Source organism: Cupressus sempervirens, chromosome 11 (assembly GCF_028749045.1).
Source record: "Cupressus sempervirens isolate cs-2001-9-10 chromosome 11, ASM2874904v1, whole genome shotgun sequence".
Lineage (NCBI taxonomy): Eukaryota > Viridiplantae > Streptophyta > Pinopsida > Cupressales > Cupressaceae > Cupressus > Cupressus sempervirens.
The window spans coordinates 411,956,213-411,983,728 of NC_143128.1; the positions used below are offsets into that span (position 1 = coordinate 411,956,213).

The 27,516-nt window shown below is 33.6% G+C and overlaps 1 protein-coding gene across 1 annotated transcript; it reads left to right on the plus strand.

Moving 5' to 3' along the window:
* Window positions 1–15,155: 15,155 nt before the first annotated feature.
* LOC149530209 (cysteine-rich repeat secretory protein 38-like) lies at window positions 15,156–15,905 on the plus strand. The gene has a single exon (XM_089808177.1). It carries the CDS (start codon window positions 15,156–15,158, stop codon window positions 15,903–15,905), a length of 750 nt encoding a protein of 249 aa, XP_089664303.1.
* The last annotated feature ends 11,611 nt before the right edge of the window (window positions 15,906–27,516 follow it).

Genomic DNA, 27,516 nt, shown 5'->3' on the forward strand with positions numbered 1-27,516 from the left:
AGAGGGAGTGAAGTTCTCATTGTGCATATACTTCTTTTCTCTAAAAATCCAATCTCTAACAACCACATCTTCTTTCTCATCTTGAATAGGCATTGATGAGTGTAAAAATGTGTGAAATAATGTTATAGTTGAAGAGGAAGGTTTCATCTCTTGTGAAGGTTTACCATATGACCTAGGTGAAATTGGTAATGCTACAAGGGAGTTGAGTTGATATCCCCCCATGCCGAGGTCTATGGTTTTGAACTTGTCTTTATATTTAGCTAAAGTTGCATCAAAATCATTTTCTTCTCTATTGAGGGGAACATGAGTACTTGCTGAAATTGAGTTAATAGACAAAGTATTATCCCCAGGTATACAAATCTCTATTCCATTGTAAGGGAACTTAACACACTAATAATAGCTAGATGGCACTGCTTGCATATCATGAATCCATGGTCTACCAAGTAAAATATTGTATGCAAGGGGTCTAGCATCAACTATTTGAAATAAAATATATATTTCAACATGACCAACCCTAATGGGAAGGACGACCAACCCCTTTGAACTTCTCTTTGCCTCATCATAGGCTTTGATAATAATATTCCTTCTAGTATCAATAATTTTTTTAGAATAACCTAATGTCTTTAAAAGACTCAAAGAATAAATATTAAGCCCAACACCCCCATCTATCAACACATGCCTAACATGGGTCATATGGATCATGACCTCAATATGAAGGGCAAGATTGTGCCGATGGCTCAAAGATTTATCATCTTCCTCTAAAAAGGAAAGGTAATGAGGGATAGAAATATGATTAACCATGTTTTGAAATTGATTGACATCTAAATTTTTGGGGACATTTTCCATGTGCAAAGAATCCTCAAGGACTTGTTTATGTCTTAGAGACAACTCTAAAAGTTCAAAGATAAAAATTTGAGTGTGGGTTCTTTGCAATTGATCAACAAGATTATAATTTGACCTAGGATTGACCACTAGTCTTGAAGGAACATACTTGGATTGCACTTATTTTGGCTTACTTGGTTGGCTTGAACTAGGTCCTTTGATGAAAAGGGGACCTTGAATTCATGTAACAACATTGAGACTTTGGGAAGACACTTTCTTAAGTTTGCTTGACTGGTTTGAATTAGGTACTCTAATAACAAGGGGGCCTTGAGATGACTCTCTAGAGTGAGCACCCCTTAGCACCAAAATAGGTTTTTTCACCAAGGACAAGATAGTTCAAATTTAAATCATAACAGCTGGGATCTTTATCTTCCATCATGTTGAAACTTTCTTCTACAACCTCAAGCATATTGACAACATTTTCTACATTTTCATAAGTGTAATTGATTGCAACCTTACCATTCTTAGGTTGGGAAGCTTCCCCTTTCTCATACTTGGGAAAAGGCTCTTTGAATGTTATGTGATCAACATTGGTACTTAATCCATCTATTTCAAGTTTTCCATTCTCAATAAGATCTTGAACAATATGGTTAAATCTCCCATAGTTTTTAATATCGTGTCCAATGCCATTGTGAAGCTTGCAATAGGCCTTCTCATTCCACCACCATGGCTTAGCTTTAGGTATCCAAAACTTTGCAATATCATAAGGGTGCACAAGATTACGAGCAAGGATCTTCATGAATATCTCTTCATATGAATCACCCGATTGTGTAAAGTTGTGTTTCCCTCCTTTACGCCTTTCTTAATATCTTGGCTTGTTACTTTGTTGGTTAGCACTAGTCAAATGGAGAACAACTTGGCCTTTAGGCTTAGAGGAATCCACAACTCCATCATTAACCACTTGTTTGTTCTTATTCCAATATGTGTTCTTTCCTTTATCCTTGTTATTGTTTTTATTCTGACCATTGTTGTTGTTTCCATTTTTTGTCAAAATACCCTAATCTCTCAAAACATCCTCAATTCTAAATGAAACTTCAACCATGGTATCAAAGGACTAAAAAACCATCATCTTAACTTTGTACGTCATCTTAGGAACCATGTTACTAATGAGGATTTCAATCTTTTCTTTGTCAGGAATAGTCCTAGAATAGCAAGAGCACTCTGATCTCCATCTTTGCAAGAAAGTAACAAAGGATTCTCCTTGTTTTTTATTTGTGTGACATAAGTCCAATAGCGAGATAGATTGTGAAAGATTGCATGCAAAGTGTTGAATGAATCTCTAAATTAACTTAAGGAATGTCTTAATAGGATGATTTATATTGTTAAATCATTCCATTGCTTGACCCTTAACAATCCTTGGAAATAATCTCATAAGATATGAGTCCTCATGATGAAACTCAAAAATCATAGTATAGAACTGATGCACATGATCATTTAAATCCTCATTTCCATCATATTTTTCATATTGGGGGATCTCAATTTTTCTAGGAAAATCTTTCATGCCAACACTCTTATCAAAAGGATTAGGACAAATTGAATCAAGTGAAAAAGAACTCTTAGGTGTTGATATTTTCTTCAGTTGTTTCTTCAATTGGTCAATTTCTTCTTTCATAGAGGGATCATGCTTTTGAATCTTTTTGTCTAAATCAAATTTGTAAGAGACCTTAGTACCCTTGTTGATTAAACATAGAAAGCATGCATCTTTATTTTGGTCCATATATGCTTCCATATGTTGCTGAAATTGTGGGCTTGGTTGCATAGCCAGGAAATCATACGCATTATAGTCAAAGTTTGAGCTACCACCTCCATATCGTGAACCATGATGAGCTTTTTGTGAAGGTTGTCTTGAAACTCTAGGAGGTGTTGGTCTCTTATAATTATCATGTCTTGAAGCTTTCCTTCCTCTAGGGCTAGGAGATTGGGAAGATGTTCTTGAGTGTCTTCCACTTCGTGGAGTCTTAGAAGGGGTAGATGGAGGAAAGTTATTTCCACCACCAATGTGCACATAGTTGAATTGATTTTCAAGTTACAGAGCCATGAGAATGTCTTGTGCTTCTTGATGGGATATCATTTTCATCTCAATAATAACTTGCCTTTCTTCCTCTAGGCATTTAAATTGTTCTTCCTTCTTAGCTTGTTCTTCTAGAAGGGCTTTTCTCTCATGCTCAAGTACTTTGAGTCTTCGCATAACCTAAAGTTTTCATGAGAAGTGTACATAGTCTTTACTCTCTAAACTAGTTACCAATAAATATTGCATTCACACAAGCGCTATAAGGCTCACTAATTCGATCATCATATTGGGATTTCTCTTCTTGATATGCATAATTCTTACCTTTCTCAACCCTTTGGTGTGCATCCAAATATCTATCCTCAATATGGGGTGAGGTTGGTCTATTTTCACAAGCGAGACCACCACTCAAGAGGTCAATATAGTATTCACCACTTCAATTCTTCTTTTGTGGAACCACTGTAAAATCCATATCCATATCTAAGTGAGGTGATGCTAAGGGTGTACTCAACTCAATAAGGTCACTACTAGGGTCAAACAAATATTCACAGGTGATTGAACAAACATAGGTTCTTTTTCCTTATGTCTTTGATGAGTTTGAATTAAAGGTAATTTTTTTAAGATGACTTGAGGTCACGTTCCTTGATCTACTTGATATCTTGTTGTAACTGGCATGAATGAAAAAGTAATAGGTGATAGGATAACCTAAGAAACATTGGTACCAAACTAGGATAGTAAAAGCACTCACTTGTCCAAAAGAGATGTGATCAGATAGAATTTTGCAATAGGCATAAACTAACACTACCACAAAGGTGCCCACAACTTTGGGTGAATACCCTAACACATATGGATGATGAGGATGATTTACCCAAATTATAAAAATTAAAATTGAAGATTTATGAAAGTGGATGGACAAGAAATTACTAAGACTCTACGAGCATAATAACAAAGAATTCAAAGGTATATCTTTCTCAACAAGGATAGTCTCTAACTCACTGAATCCAAACAATGTCACTTGTGAAATCAAAGATTACTAATTTAAGGGGTCAAAGCATAATAACCCAAGGTGCAAACAAGTTTCTAACAATGGGGTAAGTAGCCTAATCTGAACTAGATCAACCTAGGGAGACTGAAAATAATAGGATAGCAAAGCATTTTGATCATAAAGTCTTGATTTAGGAACTCAGATTTTATTTTATTTTTAATATCCAACTAGGTGTGATAAATTTTGAATCATAAACAAGGCACACAAGACAACAATCAGGGATTCCAAGAAAACATCTTCAAACAATGAGCAAGGGGCAAAGAAACCTTGCACATAAACAAGAATAGTGTCATTGTATCAATCTAATCCCTAAAACCACCATTGTGTATGTTCTCAAAATGTTTTCCAATCATACACATAGTCCTAGAAAAGAAAACCGGGAAACACTATGGTTCTTAGTAATGTTCAACTCTGCAGCTTTTGCAATCTAGAGTGGGCAAAATCCAATCCCGACGCACCAGGGTTTTGACATATTATAAAAATTTAATCAATCAAAGATACTGAGAAGATTTGACAACCCAACAAAAAACTACACCTGTGAAGATTTCCCTCACAAGGACATTTATATAGTGGTTGCTACTACCACGTCAAAAATGGCTATTACCACTTGAGGTTCTATCCACATGGTTGACTCAATAAAAGGAATGTCCACTACACTTAGCCCTCTCTAATTAAGGAAGACTCACAAAGTTGTACCACATGGGGATTTGGTTTGGATTCAAGGGTTCCAAGTTTTTGATGTGCCTAAGGGAACAAAGCATACTCCTCTAGCCTCTTCACCTTACCCAAACATAGAAAATAAGATTCTTTGACATGCTAATTTGAAATCACCTCACCAAATTTTTAGAAAATCCAACAACAAACACCACCAATTTTTAAAAAGAAAGTACTAATGGTTGTTGAGGACAAATCCAAGTGGAATAGTGAGATAATAACAAATATCCTTCCCTACCTACAAGGGGATCTATCGTCAAGAAGAACTTGCATTTAAGACAAGAAAATGAAGCACATTTCCTCAAGAACTCCACAAATAGTATTCATAGGACCTAATTACTATGTGAAACACATATGCATGAAAGTAAATCTAGATCCAATTTTAGAGCACAAAATGAAGTGTGAATCTATGAAAGAATGTAAAAGTACTCAACCCAAACACATGAGAGGGTTCATTTTACTTCCACATCCAAATGTTATAGAGATAATAATAAAACCTGGTAATCCTTGCAACACATCTTTTTTTTGTTGTAGCTTTTGTTTACACTTGAATGCTCACTCGCAATGAACAAACAAACACAAGATATGCAATATATATCCAATGTATGCAAAACTAGGGTTAGATGTAAAAATCTAATTTTTAAGGGTGATAATAACCAAAAAAAACCCAAATGAAAGCTCATAACATGCATTGATCCATATGAAAATTAAATGCAAACTATTCTAAATGCCCTTTTTTTGAATATTGATTTTTAACCTAGTCAACAAGATAGAATCAATATTATATGAATTTGGATCCAAAACCCTAAATGAAAAAAATGGAACCCTATCAAAAATAAAAGAGATTTCCAAAAATGTTAGAATTGTGAAAAGATCTTTTTATTTGTGCCCTAGAGAGCCATTTTGTCAAAATAGATCAATTTTTACAAATCAAATCATTGAGCCCTAATATGATCTCTAAATTTAAAATACAAAGAACCAACTTTGTTTATAATTTAGAGAGATTTCCATAAATGCAAGCTTTTCCAAAAAATTCATTAATTTTCACCCTAAAATGATTTTTCATGAAAATAAAGAAAAAATTATAAAAAAATGAAAATACCTCGTAAAAATTTAAAAATTGGACTGAAGCTTGTCTAATATGTTGTCACCCTGTAAAAAAAAATTCAGACCAAAAAACCAAGCAATTTGAGAGATATGATCAAATCTTTTAGATGTATGGTTTTTTGTCTCCAAATAAATCTACACAAGGGGTTTAACTCCAAAAACATCTAAAACTAACAAGTAAATGTGGGTTGCCCCACAGTGCGCATCAAAAAATGTATGCCTAAAATGTGAGCACACTTCTATGTGTCATTATATCCAAGATTTTTCAAGAATGAGGTCTTGAATGGTGGCTCGTAGCTCTCTATTCATGGAGTGCAAGGGTTTGTGATGGAGGCCCTTAGTTTGACCTAGTTTGTGCCCATGAAAGTACACCATAAAATGAGAGATTCAAAGATCAAAATATGAATGCAAATGAAGATGCAAGCTAATCTTAATGATAATAATGCAAAGAAATGCAAGAAAGGAAATCTAACCTATGAAAGGAAATAACAATGCAATATTGATCTATAAAAACAAATATGACTCTAAGATAATATGAAAAATGTAAGGATGAAACCTCATGATGGAAGCCATGGATGAAAGAGAGAATAAGAAAAGAAGAGAGAAGTTGCAATGAAGCTCCAATGTCCAAATCCTAAGACTCAAACTCCTTCTCCAAAATTGCTCTCTAAACCTACAGCATAACAATACTATATCAACAAAATATTTCCTCTATATCTCTCTCTATATCTTTCTCTATCTTTCTCTCTATTGCTCTATATGAAAATGAGAAGGAGAGGGTTCCTTATAAAGGAAAATGTGGAGGTGTGAGGCTTCTCACAACCAATATGGGATAATAGAGTTTGATCTATGTGAAGCAAAATTCCACCAATGAGAAAAGAGGAGAAAAATTAAATGGAATCCCGCTTAGAAATATGTGCATTTAAGTGTAGAGAAAATTAAAAAAGGTTTATTTAATTTTTACTTATTTCCCATTTTCAAGTGGGTTTAATTTTTATTTATTTAATTTCCTTTTTCATCACAATGAGATATTTAAGTGGAAATTTTATCTAATTAAAAGGGAGCAAGTTCTTTTAATTAAATAGGAAATATTTAATTAAATTAAAATAGAGCCTTTTCTCTTTATTAATTAAATGCGGATTAATTATTTAATTAAAAGAGAGGTTTTCTTTTAATTAAATAAGACTTAGGATAAAATGATCAAACCTTAGGAAATATTGAAATAATTAAATTAATTACAATTTGATCAAAGAAATTGATTTGAATTAATTTAATAAAATATTGCAAACCATTGATTCAGGAAATTTGATAAGTTGAATAATGGGAGCCCATAGTTTAGGCAACTTTTTTAAGGTGCATACACGTACTAGGGCTAACTCAAAAAAGATTGAGGTCATGGAAGCCAAAGAAATGGATGATCTGAAGGCCTTTGCAGATAACATGAACATCCTTGTAGACTAGGCAACTAATTTACTTAAGACCCTATAGTTGTCTTTATGCTTTTTTTTTGTTGTCTTTTCCTGCTAGTTGTTTTAAGGATTCTTCTCTTAGTTAGTTTTGTTCTTTGGTACTGATGAATAGTTCTTTTGGGCTTCTCTGCTCATGTTTTTATGCTCCTACGTAAAATGTTTTGGGTCCTTTAAAACCTATTTTTACTTAATCAAAACATAGTGCATCATTTCCAAAATTAATACTACTTCCATTATAATGTTCTAGCTTTTCAAACTTACTTTTATCACCAATCATATGATGTGAACAACCATTATCAGTTATCTATCTACCATTCTTATTCACATGTGAAATCGATGCAATTTCCTCATCTTCATCCAATTCATCTTCCATTGCAACCTAAATAACTTCTTCATCATTCTCATCAGTATCACTATGTCCCTAATTGACTTCCCCAAGCTCTAGCCAATTGAGGCTTAACCCATTTTAGAGCATCTAATGTCTTCAAAAATTAAGTTCAATTTTTTTTTATATCCTATCAATATTAAAAAAAATTCAATGTCACAAATATACTTGATCTTGCAATGAAACTTTACTGATAAGATGATATATCTAAAATGAACTTTTAGAGGAGAAATGAGAGCATTATGATCTTGAATAACCAACTTACTAAAAATAATAAGCTTCTAGAAGTAGTAATTCTACACCAAACTATCCCTTATTGAAAAGACAAACCAAATATATTTTTGGGTGATGCAAGATTGCCCTTACCCCTAGGATGCTCCAAAATCAAGCACCCGAGATAATTTGAGAAGTGACCCTATCACATCTTAAGTGTTCAAAGGAAAATCAAGATGACTAACCCAAACCCTTGATATCCATGATGAATCTTTAACTTGTCTTCTTTTCCATTTGACCAAATATTCTTCATATATCCTATTTTTGGTGCTTCTACCAGCACAACTATCCAAAATGTCTTTAATCTCTTTTTTATTCAAAGTAGTTGCTGGAATATTCTAGTGTTCTTCAATGACCTTCTTCACCACCTCCTTCATGATACTCTGTTAGATCTAAAATATTAAATATTGGTGAAATATTGTGTTCAATGGGAAATTCTACTTCATAAGTGTTTCCTAAATCATGGGTTTTAAGTATCTTGCATGGTCCAAACTTCTTCATCTTCAACTTATTATATTTGCCACTAAAAATTTGTCCTGCCTCAAATGAACCATTCTCCAATTTGAAATTCCTTATATTCCTTTTCAAATTTTCCTTATCTTTGTATTGGGTATTCATTTATTAATGTGCCTCCCTACTTCCCCATGCAAATTCTTCAAGTGTTCTGCAAAATCTTTAGCTTTGGTACTACTTGTATACACTTTGCTCCAACTTCCTTACTTTGAAATCATTCTTCAGACTACTTCCATATACTATATGGAATGTTTATTTATGAGTACTCTCATTGATAAAATTATTGTGTGTAGATTCTTCCTATGCTAAAATTAAATCCCACCCACTTGGTTTATCTCCAATCAAGCTTCACAAAAAATTTCCAAACTCCTATATGGTTGTAACATCTCCTTAGATCTCCTTAAGATGTCTCCTTTATTTACCCTCAAGATACCCCCTCAAGGCATCCCCTTATGACATACCCTTTACATAATCTTTAAACATCCCCTTAAGACATCTCCTTTGCATCCCCTTAGGACATTCCCTTAACTCATCTACTTAAAAATCCTCTTAAGGGGTCTAAGTGGTCTTAATGTGTCATAATAGGTCCTAATGGGTCCTAGGACCACTTAGGACCCCTTGTGATACATTAGTACCACTTAAGACCCTAATGTGTCCTAAGGGGACCTAAGGTGTTCTAAGGGGTCCAAGTCGTCTTAATGTGTTGGAATAGGTTCTAATGGGTCCTAGGACCACTTGGGATCCCTTATGATACATTAGTATCACTTAAGACCCTAATGTGTCCTAAGGGGACCTAATTTGTTAAAAGGGGTCCTAGTGGACCCATATGTTTCGTAGTAGGCCTTTGTCAATCATAATAGGTCCCAATGTTTTGTAATAAGGTTCTAAGTGCTCATCGAACACATTATGACCCCTAGTGATATATTAGTACCACTTAAGACTCATTGTGTTTTAATGGGATCTAAGTTTTTCTAAGGGGTCCAAGTGTCTTAATGTGTAATAATTGATCCTAGGACCACTTACAAACCTTTAGGATACATTAGTACCACTTAAGACCCTAATGCTTCCTAAGGGGAAATAATTTGTCAAAAGGGGTCCTAGTAGGCCCATATTTGTTATATATCTAATGTGCTAGTTCGATACATTCATTATATATGTGCAATTTTAATTGTCATATATTTCTAATATATATCATTTATTGCATGATTAATATCAATATTTAAAGTAATTATATATGTCATTTTTTATATATTTTATATACCATCTTAATGTGATAAATTATGAGCTTTTAAAATAAATGTGTCATTAGTTTAGGTAACTTGAACATTTAACTCATGTATAAATTTTCCAACCAAAAATAACTGGTAACTTGAAATCTAAGACTTAAAATCCAAAGTTGAAATTGAACACATTAAATATAAGATAAACTCTTGCATTAGTCAAGAAATGAGCCTATTTAATATAAACATTCTTGTAATACTTGTATGCAAATATTTGTAAATAAGTTCATATACATGTAGTGCATGAAATATCTATATATAATGTGTCTAAAATAAGTAAATTTAGATGTATATCTAAACATGTGCACAATGTGTTTGTAACGTATAGAAATGTAGATCAAATATCAAAGATCAAAGTGTGTGTGTATATATATATATATATATATATATATATATATATATATATATATATATATATATATATATATATATATATATATATATAGAGAGAGAGAGAGAGAGAGAGAGAGAGAGAGAGAGAGAGAGAGAGAGAATAACAATGTCCACAACATATATCCAAATAGTACATAGAAATCTAGATCAAAAACATCAAACTCTAACTCAAGGCACCCTCACCACCTAGTTCTTGATCCAATCCGCCACCCGCTCGAGGGGTCTATGTACAAAATAAGAAAATTCTAAAACAAGAACAAATATTTAATTTTGAGAAAAAATAAATTATGTGTGCATGTTATATTGCTATCAAGATTCAAATGTGTAGAATTTTGAGTTAAGCTCATTGACCCATGTTTTATGGGTAGTGGTTTACAAGAACCCCCTTTTCATGAGAATGAATGGAACACTTACCACTCATTGTATATAGGTGATACTAAAAACGGTGAAGGAATCATGACTTCCTAGAAAGTCACCCATCCTAGTATGACTCTAGCTAGAGTGTGCTTAACTACAAAGTTTTTCTCCATGGTATAGCTCCATCTACTTGCAACCCCATTTGAAAAAACTGCAAGCAGTGTTGTTCCTTATGAATCATTCATTAGAAATCCTCTTAAGGTCATCAATTTGTGAGTAGGAGATATTTTCACAAGTTTGACTAAAAAATCTACACAGCTAAATCCTAGTAGTAATATCACAATTGACTTGTGAAAAATATCTACTACTTATGTGTACACATATTTTTATATATAAATAAACTTACCTGTGTATCTTGATGAATATGATCACCGAGTGCTTGTTTGTACATGGCAACTATCATAGTCTTTCATACAAAAAATATACATATAGTATTACAATCTATGTGTGTGTGTGTGTGTGTGTGCGCACACACACACACATACACACACACATACATAAATACATCTGTCTGTCTGCCTGCCTGCCTATCTATCTGTCTATCTATCTATCTATCTATAATTGTTTAACCAAAATCAAAATTTGGTTTCTTACCTTTTTTTTGGGTGGAATGCACGATAGATCAGTGCTCTCATCCATAAGTGGCGATGAAGATCTAGTCCGATATCATGAAGCTTGAGATGTCTTTTGTAGAGGTATCTACTCTAGAGGAAGTGTAGGATCTACTGTGCTCTATTATGAAGTTGTTGGACATATCATAATGTCCTCATGTCTGGTGTACTTGCATCCTCCTATCTAGACATACTTGCCTCTATATCTTCATGTTCATTACCGCTACAAATAGAGGAGCTCCTAGCAACTTGTTGAATGAACTTGAGAATCTCACTAACAGTGACCCCTTGCAATATAGAATACCTCTAACAAGAATCAATGAGACCCCTCACTAAAAATGGAGATCATGGCGTGTAGATAATCTTTGGGTAGGCATGTTATAACCTTAGGCTTGGGGATCTCACAGGGAATGTACAAATCATAAAATAAACCTGAAGGATCAACAATAGGACTAGTACAAGATTGTAGCATGTACCTTCACACATAATCAAATGAAAACTCGCCAACCTAAGTTGTAATAGAGACAATGCTAGAGTACATGTTAATGGGTGCCTCATGAGTTGTAGACTGTCTAGCTCTAGTGTGTACTTCCAAATTTTTGGAAGAACCGAATGATTTTGACCCACCACCTATTACTAGGGGGCTATGGTAGATTAGGTTATCTAAACTTAACTATAAATCTACCCTACCCCTAACAAGCATGTAATAGATAATGTTTAATCAACATCATAACCTGGACATGATTTTGCATACAATTATTTGAATACTCAAGGAATATATCTCTTACTTCATGCCCAAATTGGGCATTGGATTATCTTTACAATCTACACAATTAATCCTTCCTCTAAGATATGTACACCAAAGAAGTTCCCTATCTTAGACTATTTATGACACATGATTATGTTTGATATTATTATGTTGCCAATTATTATATCATTTGAGTAAACTCATTATGTGTTACATCAAATTGAATGGGAATCATTCATTACATCTTCAGAGAAATACATAGTAAACCCTTATATGCATTAGTGTATAACTGATTTACAAAATTATACTAAGTGAAAAATCAAAAGGTCATTCCTTCAAGAAAAAAAATGGTTTCCAACCTGATCAATGTTTGAATTTCTACGAGACAACCAAAAAAGTAAAGGTTGAGAAAATCAGGTAATGTAGGTAACTCTACCAAGGTTATAGATGTCTGACTAATAGTAGAGAAATGTCATGTAAAAATTGAGACAATATCATCCTCGGGCCAATGGATGCCTTTCCAAAAATAAGACACTATCCAATTTGATATTAGTAATGACCAAACTATGTGGCTTACAATTATAATGGATTTGAAATCCCACTCTCTCCAAAGAGGAATGCTTAATTCACATGCACACACTAGAGTGAATCTCCATTCAACTCCTCTGATGGAATGACATATACAATCTACCTCTTGATCTATGAATTTGTAGCTTGACAATGTCATTACTAATCTTACCGACTAGACTTGTCAAATCTTATGCATTGTAGTTACCACCACACTTTTCCCCTCATTTGTACAACCATTTAGCTTTTCATTATATGCCACAAGTCTTGAACTTTCTTGATTTTCCATTAATGCAAGTACTTCTTTCTTCCAATGCTTGCACTGCCTTTTAACACCTCATATTTATTCATCCAAGCCTTGGGGCTGCTCAAATATGTAAGAAAAAGGAGATTGTGTGAATCTAAAAAATGTAAACTTCATTGATACATTCTACAAATATTGGGTACAACAACACATTGTAATAAAATTGTTCACAAACTTCTTATTGCATAATGACGAATATTATGTGTATTCAATTAAAAATATATGTAAAATATAACTTAAAGATTTAGGATTATTGCATAATCTAGTAGCTAACAACTAAAATATCTAGATTTATATTTGATGATAACATACAATGTCATGTCCAAATATTATAATTTAAAATTTGTATTCCAATTGTCGTGACTATTGTGTTGATATTAACTTAATATTTACTAATTGGACATGTAAACAATACAAATATCTGAAGCTCAAATGATACTTACTTGTCCAATATTTTGTTAAACATTAAAATTTCCAAAATAAATTATTAATTTAATTATACAATAATGTTTCCTTCAAAGTTGTACAACATATTTATAACAACATCAATTCTATTCAAAGATAAAAAAATACTCAAACATAGACTTTGACAAATGAATCAATGTTTTCATATTGATCGCACACAACAAATATTTTATATTTATAGTTCAATCATTAAAAGAATTTCAAAGGGATTAAAAGTTTTAGTAAGTGCTAGTATATATATAAAACTATCAGTGTAACTCTTGATTTATTTGTACTTTAAAAAAAAATTAGAATAATTCTTAAATATACTGGAAAAAAATCTTTTAAGAAGAAGAATTAAGACAAATTGATTTTTTAAAATCAAAAAACCAAACGAGAACAATATTCAAAGATATTTTTATTTATATAAAAGAACAATGAATGAAGTAGGAGTTGAGCAAAAGTGCATAACAAATCCACGAAGTCCAAGAAAACTTGCATGCAGAAAACTTGTCACGGAGAAGAAAAAAACAAGAAGAGGCAAGAATTTGATCTGAAAAACTCAAACAAAGAAAATATTATTCAACGGATCTTCATAATGAAAAATACAAAGAGATCAATCCTTATAAAAGGAGACCGAAACCCGAAAAGGGTAACCTAAAGCTTAAAAAAGCTAGGTTGCATAATATAATTAATAAAATATTAATTATATGCACCTACAAGATAGCTTAAGCAAACTAGAGTAATAGGCAACTTAATTAATTAAATCAAAGTGATTTAATTAATAAGTGCAAACAAATAATTACTCTAACATGACTGGTTGGAAAAAGCCACGTGCGCTGCTGAATAGGCGGGGTTGTAGGAGGGTGGCGGCGGCCGCAAGGGCTGAAGACGCCGGTGGCACCGCGGCAACAGAGGAGGACGGGCGGCGTTGGGGTGGTCGCAGAGTGGTGGAGGCTGGTGGGTGGCGCTACGGCGGCTCTGCAGTGCTGCTGCCAGCGACGGTGGCACTGGCAGCACGGTGGTAACCGTTGGACGGCGATGCCTGCGACTGCTTTTTTATACTTTTTTAAAAAAAAATTCTCAAAAATCGTGTCCATATGGCCTCTCGGGGGGCAAAAAAATTTTGCCTGACGCTACGGAAGCCAAAAAACAAAAATTTTATATGAATCTTGACTGTAAACGGCCTTCCGAATCTAATGACAACATTCGTTTAGCCTCAAATTGCGCAGGCCTGGAATTTGACAGCCATCCCCACATGTCATGATTTTTCTATGATAGTTTGCTCATTTTGATGCCTTTCATTTTACTTTCTATGAAAAAAATTCATTGTCATTTTTCATTTTTGAATAATAAATATCAAATTTCTTAGTTCAAAAAATTATAAATTAATAATATTATGTAATAAACTATATAGAACCTTTCTATTTCTTAAGAAAAAAATAAAAATTAAAAATAACTATACATTAATAATACATGCAAAAATTTCAAATTTAAATAGACAAATTTTAAGTTTGTATATTTTGTTTTAGAAAGATTCTAAGTTAATATAAATATATAATAAACAATATAGAAACATTACATCACATATTATATGCAAACATAAAAAATATATATATTATATAATAATTTAATTATTTATAATAATTTTTTACAGTTTATTAATAATTTATTAAAGTTTCATATTGAGGGTCTCACAAAAATATGACATGTCAGCGTATACGGTCGAAAGAAATTTTAGACTGTCATATAAAAATCGGTCATTACGGCCATCAAATTCCAGGGCTGAATGATAGATTTGTCTTTATATGCACACGTATTTGCTTTTTAATTCAGTATTTGCTTTTTGAGTTTTCGAAGTTTTGCTTTTTGTTGTGAGAGTTTTTTTAAAGGTTTTGCCTGTCGTGGAAGAATTTTGAAATCAATATAAATCCATTTACTGTTTAGCGAGGTTTGTAAATTGATGAGCAGTAACAGCAAAAAATTTCAGTGGCCATGGAGTTTGCAGGTGCATTATTCCTGTTATCTCTGGTGCTGGTTGTGCCCATATTCGCCGATCCAGAAGGACATACTCTGCTGCATTTTGAATGCAGTGCTGTGAAGAAGAACATCAACTCCACTCTCTTTGATCAGAATTTAAATGCCAGTCTCGCATCTGTGATTGAAGGAGTCGCTTCCTCTGGTTTCGCTCAGTGCAGACCAGATTATGTTCACTCATCACACTGCGTCGAATGCATCACTGCCGCGCAGGATCAAATCCGCAACTGCTCCAATCTTTCTGGAGGAACAGTTATCTACGACGCCTGCTTCCTCCGCTACGAGTCGTACAATTTCTGTGCAAATGCAAATGCAGATGCACACACTGATGATGAATATTCACAGCTCATCACTATGCGTTTTCTGCCAATACCAGAACTTTGCGATCTCTGCGCTGCAACTCCGGAAACGAGTAATTTCTTTGCTGCACAGTCTCGGAATGAGTTTACGCGCGGGTATAGTAATACAACAATGTATGGGGTCGCCTGGTGCTCCAGATCAGTGAGTAAGGGAGGGTGCAGAGATTGCCTGAGCACAGCAGAGAGTGTTATCGATGGCTGTCTTTCTCACTCGGAGGGGCGTGCTGTGGCCGCAGGCTGCTCGTTGCGCTATGCGACATACCCCTTCTTTTCACGCACACACGCCACCCATCTTTCGAAATTTGTAACCCTATTTCTTTCACCTTTTTATATCCAGTGGGGATATTAACTAAGGTCATCTAAGGTCATCATCCAATGATGACCTGTCCAAAGAAGATGTTAGGAAAATAAAGCCCCCATCCCAACAAATAGTAGAAGATTCATATTGTAAAAGTTGTAAGAAGACAAGATCAGCTATCCCTTGAAGACAATATTTAGCCTATGAGTGTTTAAACCTCTCTATTAATTTATAGTTATAAGATTTATTGGATATGCTCTATTGTTATTTGTGACACTTGTTTTCAACTAATTGTAATTCTCTTTCAGATATTAGATCAAAACCATCTTGTTTCGTGAAGATGAGATTTTCGTTAAGTTTCTAATTTGAATATGAAAAATTATTTTATTTGATGAGGATTATTTTGTTGATAAATTTCTAATTTGAATATAAAAATTCATCTTTTTTTTGAAAATTAAACCATACAAAATGTCTAATAAAATATTATAGATTTTTTATTTTTTTCTTCAAAATAGACAAAATATTTGATTGTGAAAAATTGTTTTTTTTTTTTTCATTATTAAACAGTAATGTCTTTGTTTTTGATAAAAAATTGAAAATTTAATTATTTTTATTATAAATTTATCTTTGATTATTCTAAATTATAAATAAATAATACCTATATTATTTTGTTTCTATTATTTATAATATTATCTATTTATTTATAGATTTTAACACACACACACACACATAATGTGAAAAAACAACTTGTTTTCTTTCTTATTTTAATTATAAACAAGTGCCACAAAGTGGCTAAGTACTTGCTTCTAAGCATAGATATTTGAATTTTGTTTCGTAATTATGATATATTTTAATCTAATAGTTAATTTTTTTAAGAATGAATAGTTTAAGTAAACATATAAACATTAGTTTAGTGAAAGTCATTTGAATAAATATTAATCTTCAACAAGAAAAATCATTTTTATTTTTAAATTTTATTTTAACTAATGTGTTTTGAATTAGATGCATACAAAATTATAAATTTTAATGCTCCTTATACATACTAAACGTAGTTTTTATGGAGATGTATACATTTGAATAATTTATTATTTATGCATTTAAGTATTATATAAATTATTTAAATTTGAATATGGATTATATAATTACTTTTTTACTTATTTCTAACTAATACTGTGTATTAAAATAAAATAGATAATATATAGATAATAATTAAATTTTAGATGTCATTAAATATAAAAATATAAAAACCTATATAAAGAAAATAGTATAAATCTAATTAACATTATGTTGAATTATATATAGAAATGAATAGAATGTATTTAATAATAATATTTTTTTGTTCTTATTGATTTTATTTTGAAATCCTAACACCTTTAATAATTATTTTTCTTTATGTGCTTGTCTATGTTATGTTGAAATAATGAAGATCATGATGACAATGACAGAGTCATGGTGTGAGAGATTAAATTTATATTTCAATATTAAAAAATCTCCATATAAGAGCCTAATTGATTCAACTTTTGTTAATAATCAAAAGTGGGCAATGGATATTGAATTAACTAGCTTATATATATATAATAAGCTGAGAGATATCCTTCTAAGGCATACCTATTGCACTGAGTCAAATTATGAAAATAGGCACATCGAGAAGGATATCTCTCAACTTATTATTATTATATATAAAAGCTAGTAGCACTCACGATGCAAAATGAAAGACATAATTTTTAAAATTATAATTCATTATAGTTTATCTATAATGATAAATTTTAATATATTTACTTTCAATAACTATACCTTTCTTCTATTTCCCTCCTCTTCTAGCCATTGATATATATATATATATATATATACACCTTCTCTCTCTTTCACACACACACACACACATCCTTTCCCTATAATTATGTTAGTGCATTGTATGCCTTAATGATTTACTTTCTCTTTCTACCTCATCATATGTAATATTTAATATATCTACATTAAATAACTCTAAATTTCTTCCATCACACTCCCCCTCTAACCATTGCTTTCCCTTAATTACCATACATACATATCTCCCTCATACTCTCTCTCTCTCTCAAGCTCCACCTATTTGATGGCCTAATTATTCTCTCTCCTCCTTTGTCTCTCCCTCTCTACATTATCTCTTTCTACATCATATATTCCTCCTCTTCTCCCTTTCTCCTATATTCCACCATCTCTTACCATCTCATCCCCTTGATCATCATTTATCTCATATGTATATCACCCACCCGCCTCTCTCTCTCTCTCTCTCTCTCTCTCTCTCTCTCTCTCTCACACACACACACACACACACACACACACACACACACACGCGCGCACGTACACATATAAACACACCCTCCTTAATGTATCTTTATATTTTAAAACATCTCTCTATGTCTACATGATGTGTCTTAAACTCCCCCCTTGTCTCACTTTCTCTATCATGTCCCCTCGTACTATTTCTACTAATATATATATATACACCTTCTCTCTCTTTCACACACACACACACACATCCTTTCCCTATAATTATGTTAGTGCATTGTATGCCTTAATGATTTACTTTCTCTTTCTACCTCATCATATGTAATATTTAATATATCTACATTAAATAACTCTACATTTCTTCCATCACACTCCCCCTCTAACCATTGCTTTCCCTTAACTACCATACATACATATCTCCCTCATACTCTCTCTCTCTCTCTCAAGCTCCATCTATTTGATGGCCTAATTATTCTCTCTCCTCCTTTGTCTCTCCTTCTCTACATTATCTCTTTCTACATCATATATTCCTCCTCTTCTCCCTTTCTCCTATATTCCACCATCTCTTACCATCTCATCCCCTTGATCATCATTTATCTCATATGTATATCACCCCCCCGCCCCTCTCTCTCTCTCTCTCTCTCTCTCTCTCTCTCTCTCTCTCTCTCTCTCTCTCTCTCTCTCTCTCTCTCTCTCTCTCTCTCTCTCACACACACACACACACACACACACACACACACACACACACGCGCGCGCGTGCGCGCATACACATATAAACACACCCTCCTTAATGTATCTTTATATTTTAAAACATCTCTCTATGTCTACATGATGTGTCTTAAACTCCCCCCTTGTCTCACTTTCTCTATCATGTCCCCTCGTACTATTTCTACTAACTTTCCTTGTATCATGTATCTATTTCTCTAGACCTCTCTCTTGGTGTCTACTTCATTCCTCATCCTTATCCCCTTTTCTCACCTCTCTCACATATACCCTCCTATAAGTGCATCTCTCTCTCTCTCTCTCTCTCTCTCTCTCTCTCTCTCTCATCCATCACCATATCCATCTATTGCATGCCCTGATTACTCTTTTTTTTCTACCTCATATAACTCCCCATTCCCATTCTCTCTACCAATATCTCCCCTCCATCCTTCTTTGTTTCTCCCATTTTCCTCCCTTTCTAATCTTATATTCCCCCTATCACCATATCTTCTCACTAATTACCACATCCCCTATGTTGTCTCTTTCTACCTCATATTTCCCCATATATTCTCCCCTTCTCCTATCCCCCACCTCATCTCACCATCTATCCACCTAGTTATTATTTATCTCCACACATTGTCTCACACCCTCTCCCTCTTCTCGTACTCTCTCTTTCTCTTTGTCTCTATCTCATCACTCTCCACCTAACTATTTTGTTTCACTCTCTCCCCTCCCCCTTCTCCCCATCTCCTCATCCTTATTACCATTTATCACTATGTCATATCTCTCACCCTCTCCCACTTATCTTACTCTTTACCCTATTATATTATGTTTCGCTATCTCCCCTCCCTCCTCTCACAATCTCTTCCACACATATTTACCCTCTATATCTACCTCATGTCTCTCACCCTCTCTCTCACATGTCTCTTTACCTCATGCTATTTCTATTTCAACCTCATATCTCTTCTCCTATATCCCCTTTTCTCACTCTCTCTCACATATACATTGCTTTCCTTATGTCTCATTGATGTAGGAGCATCCTAGACTTTCTTGCAATCCTTCATGTTGGTGCCGAGTTATCGTAGCACTTAGTGGGTGCCAAGTTAATGTAGCACTTAGTTAGTGCCGAGTTACTATAGCACTTAGTGGGTGCTGAGTTTTCCTATTTATGCCGAGTGTCAACATTTTGGATGTGATTTCTACATTTTTGGTGCATGCCGACTTGCGGGATTTATTTTGATTATGATTTTTATGATGAGATCTTGCCTTGGGATGTGTCCTAACTATTGTTGGGTTGGCCTTTCTATTTTGTATGTTCTAGAATGTTCTGTAAGTCATTTTGGCAAGTATAAATAAGGGTTTTGTTGAGTCTTTTGGCAGTTTAGTTTTGGGAATAAAGAGAGATGCAGATTTTGGAAAGCTAGGGTTGTGGCTTGGGAACCAGAGGATTTCTTGGTGGACTTGAGGGTACAAGTTTGAATTCTTCTTGGTGTTCTTATCCAGTGGTGTATCTGGACTAGCTGGGATTGGGTTTGTATGTTGGATCTTCTAGAACTGATTGTTTTGTTATTTCTATTTGTATTTGGCCCTAACCCAAAAGGCCTTACAACCGGGCATATTGCATGTAATCAGTTATATCTATGATTAAAAACTTGTGATTTGATAACAAATCTTTCATTATTGTTTCTTGTTGTTGTGTTTTCACTATGTGGTTTTATTGCTAGGGGCTAGGACATCTGCTTTGGGGATTCTCTTGCCTTGCATTGCATCATTCATTATTTCTCAAACTCTCTTTCTATGATCACAAAATGTACCTCTCTCTCTCTCACACACACACATACACACATGTCCCCTCCTATTACTACTGCCTATTCTCTCTTTCATGTATATTTATCTGTCACCTTCTATCTTGGTGTCTACTTCATGTATCACCCTCATGCCCATGTCTTCCATTATCCTATCTTCATCCCCTTCTGACCATTGCTTCTCCTAATTACCATAATTATAGAAGATATGCATGTGTAAGAAGACATGTGTTGCAAGAAGAGAGCGCCTCCATAGAGGAGAATATCTACCCTCTCTCCTTCAACCACTACTGTGTATTATCATAGGCACTGATGATAACATATGCCCCTGCAAACAAATATTCATTTCCCTAATCATCTGAAGAGGTAAACAGTTAGACATCTCTTATATTTATAGGCAAATAGTACCCAATATTGCAAGATAGTTAATAAAACCAATTATATCATTTAAATAAGATAACTTCTTGTTTCTCTACTTTTGGTCTCTCTTTTTTAACCCAATGTTATCTTTATATAATCATTGTCCTCTTTTACAACATAAATTCATGAGAGTTCCTTTTTCTAAGTAGTCTCAAAATTTTCTCAAGCCAATGACAGTTATTTGTAATATTACTCAAGGATGTATGGATGTTGAAGTCATGATAGTCGAAAGATGTTAGAGAAGTTATCACATTGTGGACCTTGGATGAAATATTCAACCTACTTGAGATCAAAGATAAATAGGCTCTGTCACAACCAAATTCTTCATGTGTGTGGCCTCTCAGATCCAGATAGATTATAAAAAGGTATTTTCTTTCATCCAACTCTACGCCACAATAGTAGTCACAGTGATGTATTTGATAATGCACATAGGAGAATGAAGCATTAAATTATAAAATTCAAAGAAATCTATCAAATTATCTTAATTAGAACATAGAAAATATTCAACATTATTTAATTCATATTAAATCCTCATTTTCATACAAAGTAGTTAGAGGATACCCAAATGATAGAGTTCCTAAATTTTAACTCAACTTTGCTAAAATATTTAAATGTAAGACATCATGGTACACACCCGAGACAATTAATTCAAGAATTCAAAAAATAGAGGTTGATTGCAGTCTATAAATTGGATTAGCAGAAAATAATATGACATTCTAACATTTATGATATATTGGAAGGTATGGCATTGACAATTTTTGTATGTTAGCAGCTATTGCTCTCGACCTCTGCAATGATCCCTACACTGACTTTGATAAGTGTGATGGTCGTAAAATATGTTGAGTTAAAACATATGAATTCTGTGTCATTTGGTTATCTCTAGTAACTGAAGAAGATGAGGGTGGCCAAACACAATCAAGAGCTTTTGGACTCTTCCATTATTCTACATTCATTATGTTTTGCTAGCTAACACTTCACTTAGTAATTGCCTCAACTATCAATTACTGAAGAAATATTAAGAGCATTGATTTTAGAGACAAGCATCAATTTTTTTCAAAATGGAAAAATGTTTACATTGATGAATGCTTCCACTGTAGAAATCCTCTTAGCTTAACTAGATGCTCTATTTTTATCTCTTACAATCATTATAGTTAATTTACAATTCTATAACTATTGGAAATATAATAGGGAAAAGTAAACTCTAAGAGAGTGGGGGGTGAATTAGCACATGAAAAATTTTAACCATAAAATCATTCACCTCACATCCATCTCATAATTCAATAAGTAAATTGAAATACCAGATCAAGAATATGCATCTAGATCATGTAAATAAGTAATCATTCACACAAATGACACAATATATGATTACCCAAAAACTCTCCAAGGAGAAGGTAAAACTAGGGTGGGGATGACACCCACAAATCTCTACTACAACAGTAATAAAGTGTATCCAATGAAGGTTACAATGTATTGATTATGAAACATGATCTACCTTGTGAAAGGTCTACCTTGTTAAAGACTTAAAAAGATTGTTAGGTCTCACCCTGTTAGAATGTCTTAGCAATGATCCTTCGATTAGCACTCTGTTACTTGATGACAGATCACTTCTTTCCTAATGTGTACTTGATCCTTTCTGGTTAGATGTATCTCTATTTTCTTCTAATTCCTCTCCACTATTCTCCTCTAATTGATTCTACAATGTATTTTAAATCACAACTCTTTAGTCACCATGAATGCTTTGTTTGCACATGCAAAAATTCTCTCTTTTCTCCTTACACATTCATCAAAAGTTTAGGGTTTTTCCTCCTTGAGAAGACCTAGATGACTTAGGGTTAGGTATGAATCAACGATTTTGATTCACCCATATTGTTGCTTAATCCTTCCCTTTTTCTGATTGGTTGTATGTAATGCATAGAGATTCACAATAAAGATTCATTCTTATCATCTAAGATTGTAAAATAATCCTTAAGTCGACTAAAAAATGGTTTACATAGAATTTTGTGCCATTACAAACACTTATGTCAAAACTATATAACTCGGCACTTGAAATCCCTGATGCTTGGCATCAACTGTAACTTCAATGTTGTCACTCGGTCTCTAAATGACTCGGCATTTGAATAACTCGACACATACTATCTACTCGACACACTGCTTACTTAACACTTGAATTACTTAGCACACATTGTTGCTCGACACTTGAATGACTCGACATGCACTAATTTGACATGTTATGCTCGACATGCATTACTTGTTCGGCATGAATGAAGTACATAACTTATAAATGACTTAAGTGTATAGACACTCATTTGTCAAAACCAATCTGAGATCAACAATCTGACATGAGTGACAAAAACACTTGGTCATCCATGAATGATCTTTACTTATGAGCATAACTCAGATATTCAATGTCTTTGTTTGGCTTATATACAAAATTTCAAAATTTTGCAAAATATGACTTATTAATCATACCTCAAAATCTCATAACTCCCCTCAACTTAATCACATTGTTTTGTATCTAAATCAAAATCATTCCTTCTACTGAGTAGATTTGCATAAGTTGATCTATGTACTTTCTTTCTTTCATTGACTCCCCCTATCTCAAAAATAGTAGTTCCCCCAAAAATGTTATCTCCTTCATTATCTCTCCCATACTTCTTTTTCTCTTATTTCTCCCCCTTTTGATACTTATGTCAAAGGTTTATACACTTAGAGTGTGTTTGTCCAAAAATGTTTTATGGATTTCAAGCATAATTTTCAAAGTAGCATCCCAATTGTCACAAGCTACCTCCAATGATTTGATTTGGATGGCCAACTCAGCAACAAGGTGTACTAAGCCTTCATGATTAGAAAGATGCAAATCTTTCTTCATGAGTGTTTCAGCAAAGGCTAGTTCCTTGTGCAATATCTCCATATGTGGAGTCAACATAAAGAAGATGCTAATCAGTTTAGTCTTTATGCTTGCTTCATCTGCATGTAGCACTGCTAACTGACTCTAGGAGTTCAAGAGATTTTTGAAATGTTTCTCACTCTAGGCTAGAGACCTTGGTAGAGTTATGCTAGTTGACTACATATGATTCTCCAAATTTATTATGTGGCTTCTGACTTCCTATGTGAAAAGTGTTGGATTACACAATTTGGTGTATAAAGAGAAAATGTTCTCTAGTACCTTCTTCACACTGCCAATTTTGGTTGCTAACTCAACCCGTGATAGTGCAATAATACTTCATATCTTTTCATTAACCTTATTTTGAAACTTTCTTTCAGACCATTCAAGTAATTTCATATTTGAATCTAGTTATGTGTAATTAACCTTCCCAACTAAGCTAGTTAACCTTCTCAACTAGGCTTTGCTGCCTCTGGTGTTGTTTAGCTAAATGCATCAAGAAAACTTTCCTTGATATCTAGAAAAGCTTGCTTTTACCTATGCTCCCTTCTGAGTAGTTCTTGGTTTTTCTTCTTTGCAAGAGCATCCTGTAGTATGCTCATCTATTCAATAGTGATGGTTGTAAGATCAAACTTTGGCAACTCAATCACTTGATCCAAGTTCACATCACCAAATGATGTAACATCATCTACCTTGGATATGATTGGGCTCAACCTTGATGATTGTAAAGGTATAGCTTCTATACTTGGCCTATGAAGAGCTTGACTTGGAGGAGTAGCAGTTTTTGGCAAAGTCATCAGTGTTTGTATTGCTAGTTTCTCCTCAGGTTTTGTAGTCAAACCTAGCTATTTAGTCCTATCCTTTTCTTTCTCTACATTCTTAGTTACACCTTGATCTTGTGTTGTAGGTGCAAGAGTACCTACCTGACTTGTTAGAATTTGTGTTGTATCTTGTGCTTCTGTAGAAAGTTTTGGTACTGACAAGTGTGTACCAATTTTTTGATATTGGTCATGGATGGCTCTTTTCTTTGATACACTACAAGGGGTAATGTAGGTTGTATCATGGTGGATTGAGGAGGGACTATAGATGTCTCTTGTGTTTGAATTTCCTCCCCTACAAATGCCTTGTCTGCCTTCTCAATCTCATCAATACTTATCAGTATAGGATTTTCACAAAGTTTTGTCTGGGTACTGGATTCTATCAGTATCTTCTTCAAGTCTTCCTTTATAAGGGGGGTGATCTTCTAAGTGATAGTATCAGAAATATCCTTAATCTTTACAGTATCAGTGTCTGTATTCAACTCATGTTGAGGACTAAAACTCAACATTAGTGTATCTAGTACAACCTATTCTATCTACTACTCAACCTCAGTTGGTGCTCGTGTGTCTATGTTCATTTCAGTGCCTTCCACAACTGTATCTTTTTTAGTTTCTTCTTTGGTAACCTCAGTAACTTGTTGTTGTTCATCTTTGTCCTCACCTACCTCAATAGGTGTCTTCTCTATTTCCTTGGGTGTAGTTGAACCATATAATGACTTCTACAACTAGGTGGTCTTTTTTACAACATTCTCAATATTATTCTACAATATGCTAAATGCATTGTATTTAGGTGCAAATTTCCCTACATGCTTCTTCATTTCCTTTGTCATTGTTGTCCTATCCAATTATGAAATCACTTGTGCAAGTGCAGTCTCTCTAATTTGTCTTTCTGTATTGAGATTATATTTCCACTTTTACTCAACTCTGTCATATAGATCTTTTAGTAATGAGCTGACAATCTCAATCAGAGTCTGTTTGAATGTTGCTATCATGACATATATTGAATCCTCTACTTGGCTCATCTCAATTTTTCCAAGTTTATCAAACTCAATATGTGTGAAACTAGATAAGTTAGCATTATTCTTTATGTTTTCACATATATTGTCTAAACTTGAGGAAGGACTATGACTTACCACTTTGAATTGGCTGTTGTCATCAAATTTTGTCCTCTCTTCACTAGATTCAGTTGAAGCTATATATTTTCTTCTTGGTCTCTTCTCAAAATCGTCTTCTTTACTAGCTGATCTAACCCTCTTCTCTTTCGGTTTTTCTATTTCTTGAGCCTTTTTAGTAGTAGTTCTGTGCTTTCCCTAGTAGTAGGAACTTTAGGCTTAGGTTGTGTGAGTTTTGAAACCTTCTTTTGCTTGCTCACTACTAGAGTTTTAACTTTTCTCTTCTTTTTCTTAGTGGTTGTAGGTGCTTCACTGGCTTCTTCTCCCTCAACACCTTCTTCAATTTCTACCTCTTCTTCTTGGTCTTCACCTTGACCTTGAGTAATGGCCAATGGTGTTTGGGCAGGTACATCTTCTTCTTCATCATTATCTTCTTCTTTTTCCCCCTCATCAAATTTCTCATTGAGTTTCTTGACCATTTTATTCTTCTTTCTTATGACTAAGGAAATCTTTAAATTCATTGCAATTTTAGATTTAGCCACATCATAATTTCCAATAGTTATAGCCTTCTTATATATTTCTTCTACAAGTAAAGCTATAATTGTTGTAGATGCATCATCCACATTGATCTCATAGCCTAGTAGCCTTAGCAATCTTACTCTTGGGACTACAACCTATACGCATGTGAAATCAATGTCAACTAGAAAGAAAACATCATTGAAATGTTTCTCAACTATTGAAACTGGTATCCTCAGTCTTTTCTTTATTAACTGCTTAAAATCTTCAAAGTAGCTAGTCATTATAGACTCAAAATTTTCTCCTAGTTGCTCAATAAATTCACCTATTTGCATTGTAATAGATCTATTTGTCTTCCATGCAACTTTACCAAAAGTAGGGAATGTATTCTATACATAGAATAATATACATACAAGAATTGAACCAAATTTGCATTGTGCACTCTTCGTCTTCCTTATTAATCCCAATTTTTTTGTCTATTGTTGCTACTACAACTCAGCAAGGTCATAAGTATGATCCTTCTTAACTATCTTGTAGCCAATGTCAATAACAATAAAAGGTACACTATTGAGCTTGCTGGATTGATAGAATTTGTGTGCTATAATCCTTACTACATAAGCAATTAGGGGATCTGAGATAGTGTCATTTTTCATTCCTCTTTTGTTCCACACTACTCCTGTATTCTTCTCAATAACTTCTTTTGCTTCACTCCTCATGGTTTAGGTTGGTCTAGGGTTGGATACCCTATTACTCTATATACAATATTCTTTGTGATCTTTACTGGTCCATTTTCCAACCATATATAATTATCATGAATTCTGCTTAGAACTATCTTTATCCATTTTGTTTTCAAGATGTTGGGAAAATCTAGGGCACAGGTTAACCCTTTTGTCTCTATAATTTTGAATTCATCTTTCAATACTTTGTTTTCACATAGTTTTCCATAGGTTTTTTAAATCTCCATGTCACCTATGCTACCCACCTTGCATGTGTAGAAAAATCTCACATCTTGCATTAAAACTTGTGATGGTATCATTGATAACACACCAAATGAATATTGTTTGTAAGCAATATCAGGAATAGCTCTAAAGTTTGGTTGTTTGATCTCATTTCTTATCAATTGTACATTCAAAACTT

What these genes read in the sequence shown, in the direction of transcription:
- LOC149530209 (XM_089808177.1), top strand. Translation starts at nt 15,156, where the DNA reads ATGGAGTTTGCAGGTGCATTATTCCTGTTATCTCTGGTGCTGGTTGTG.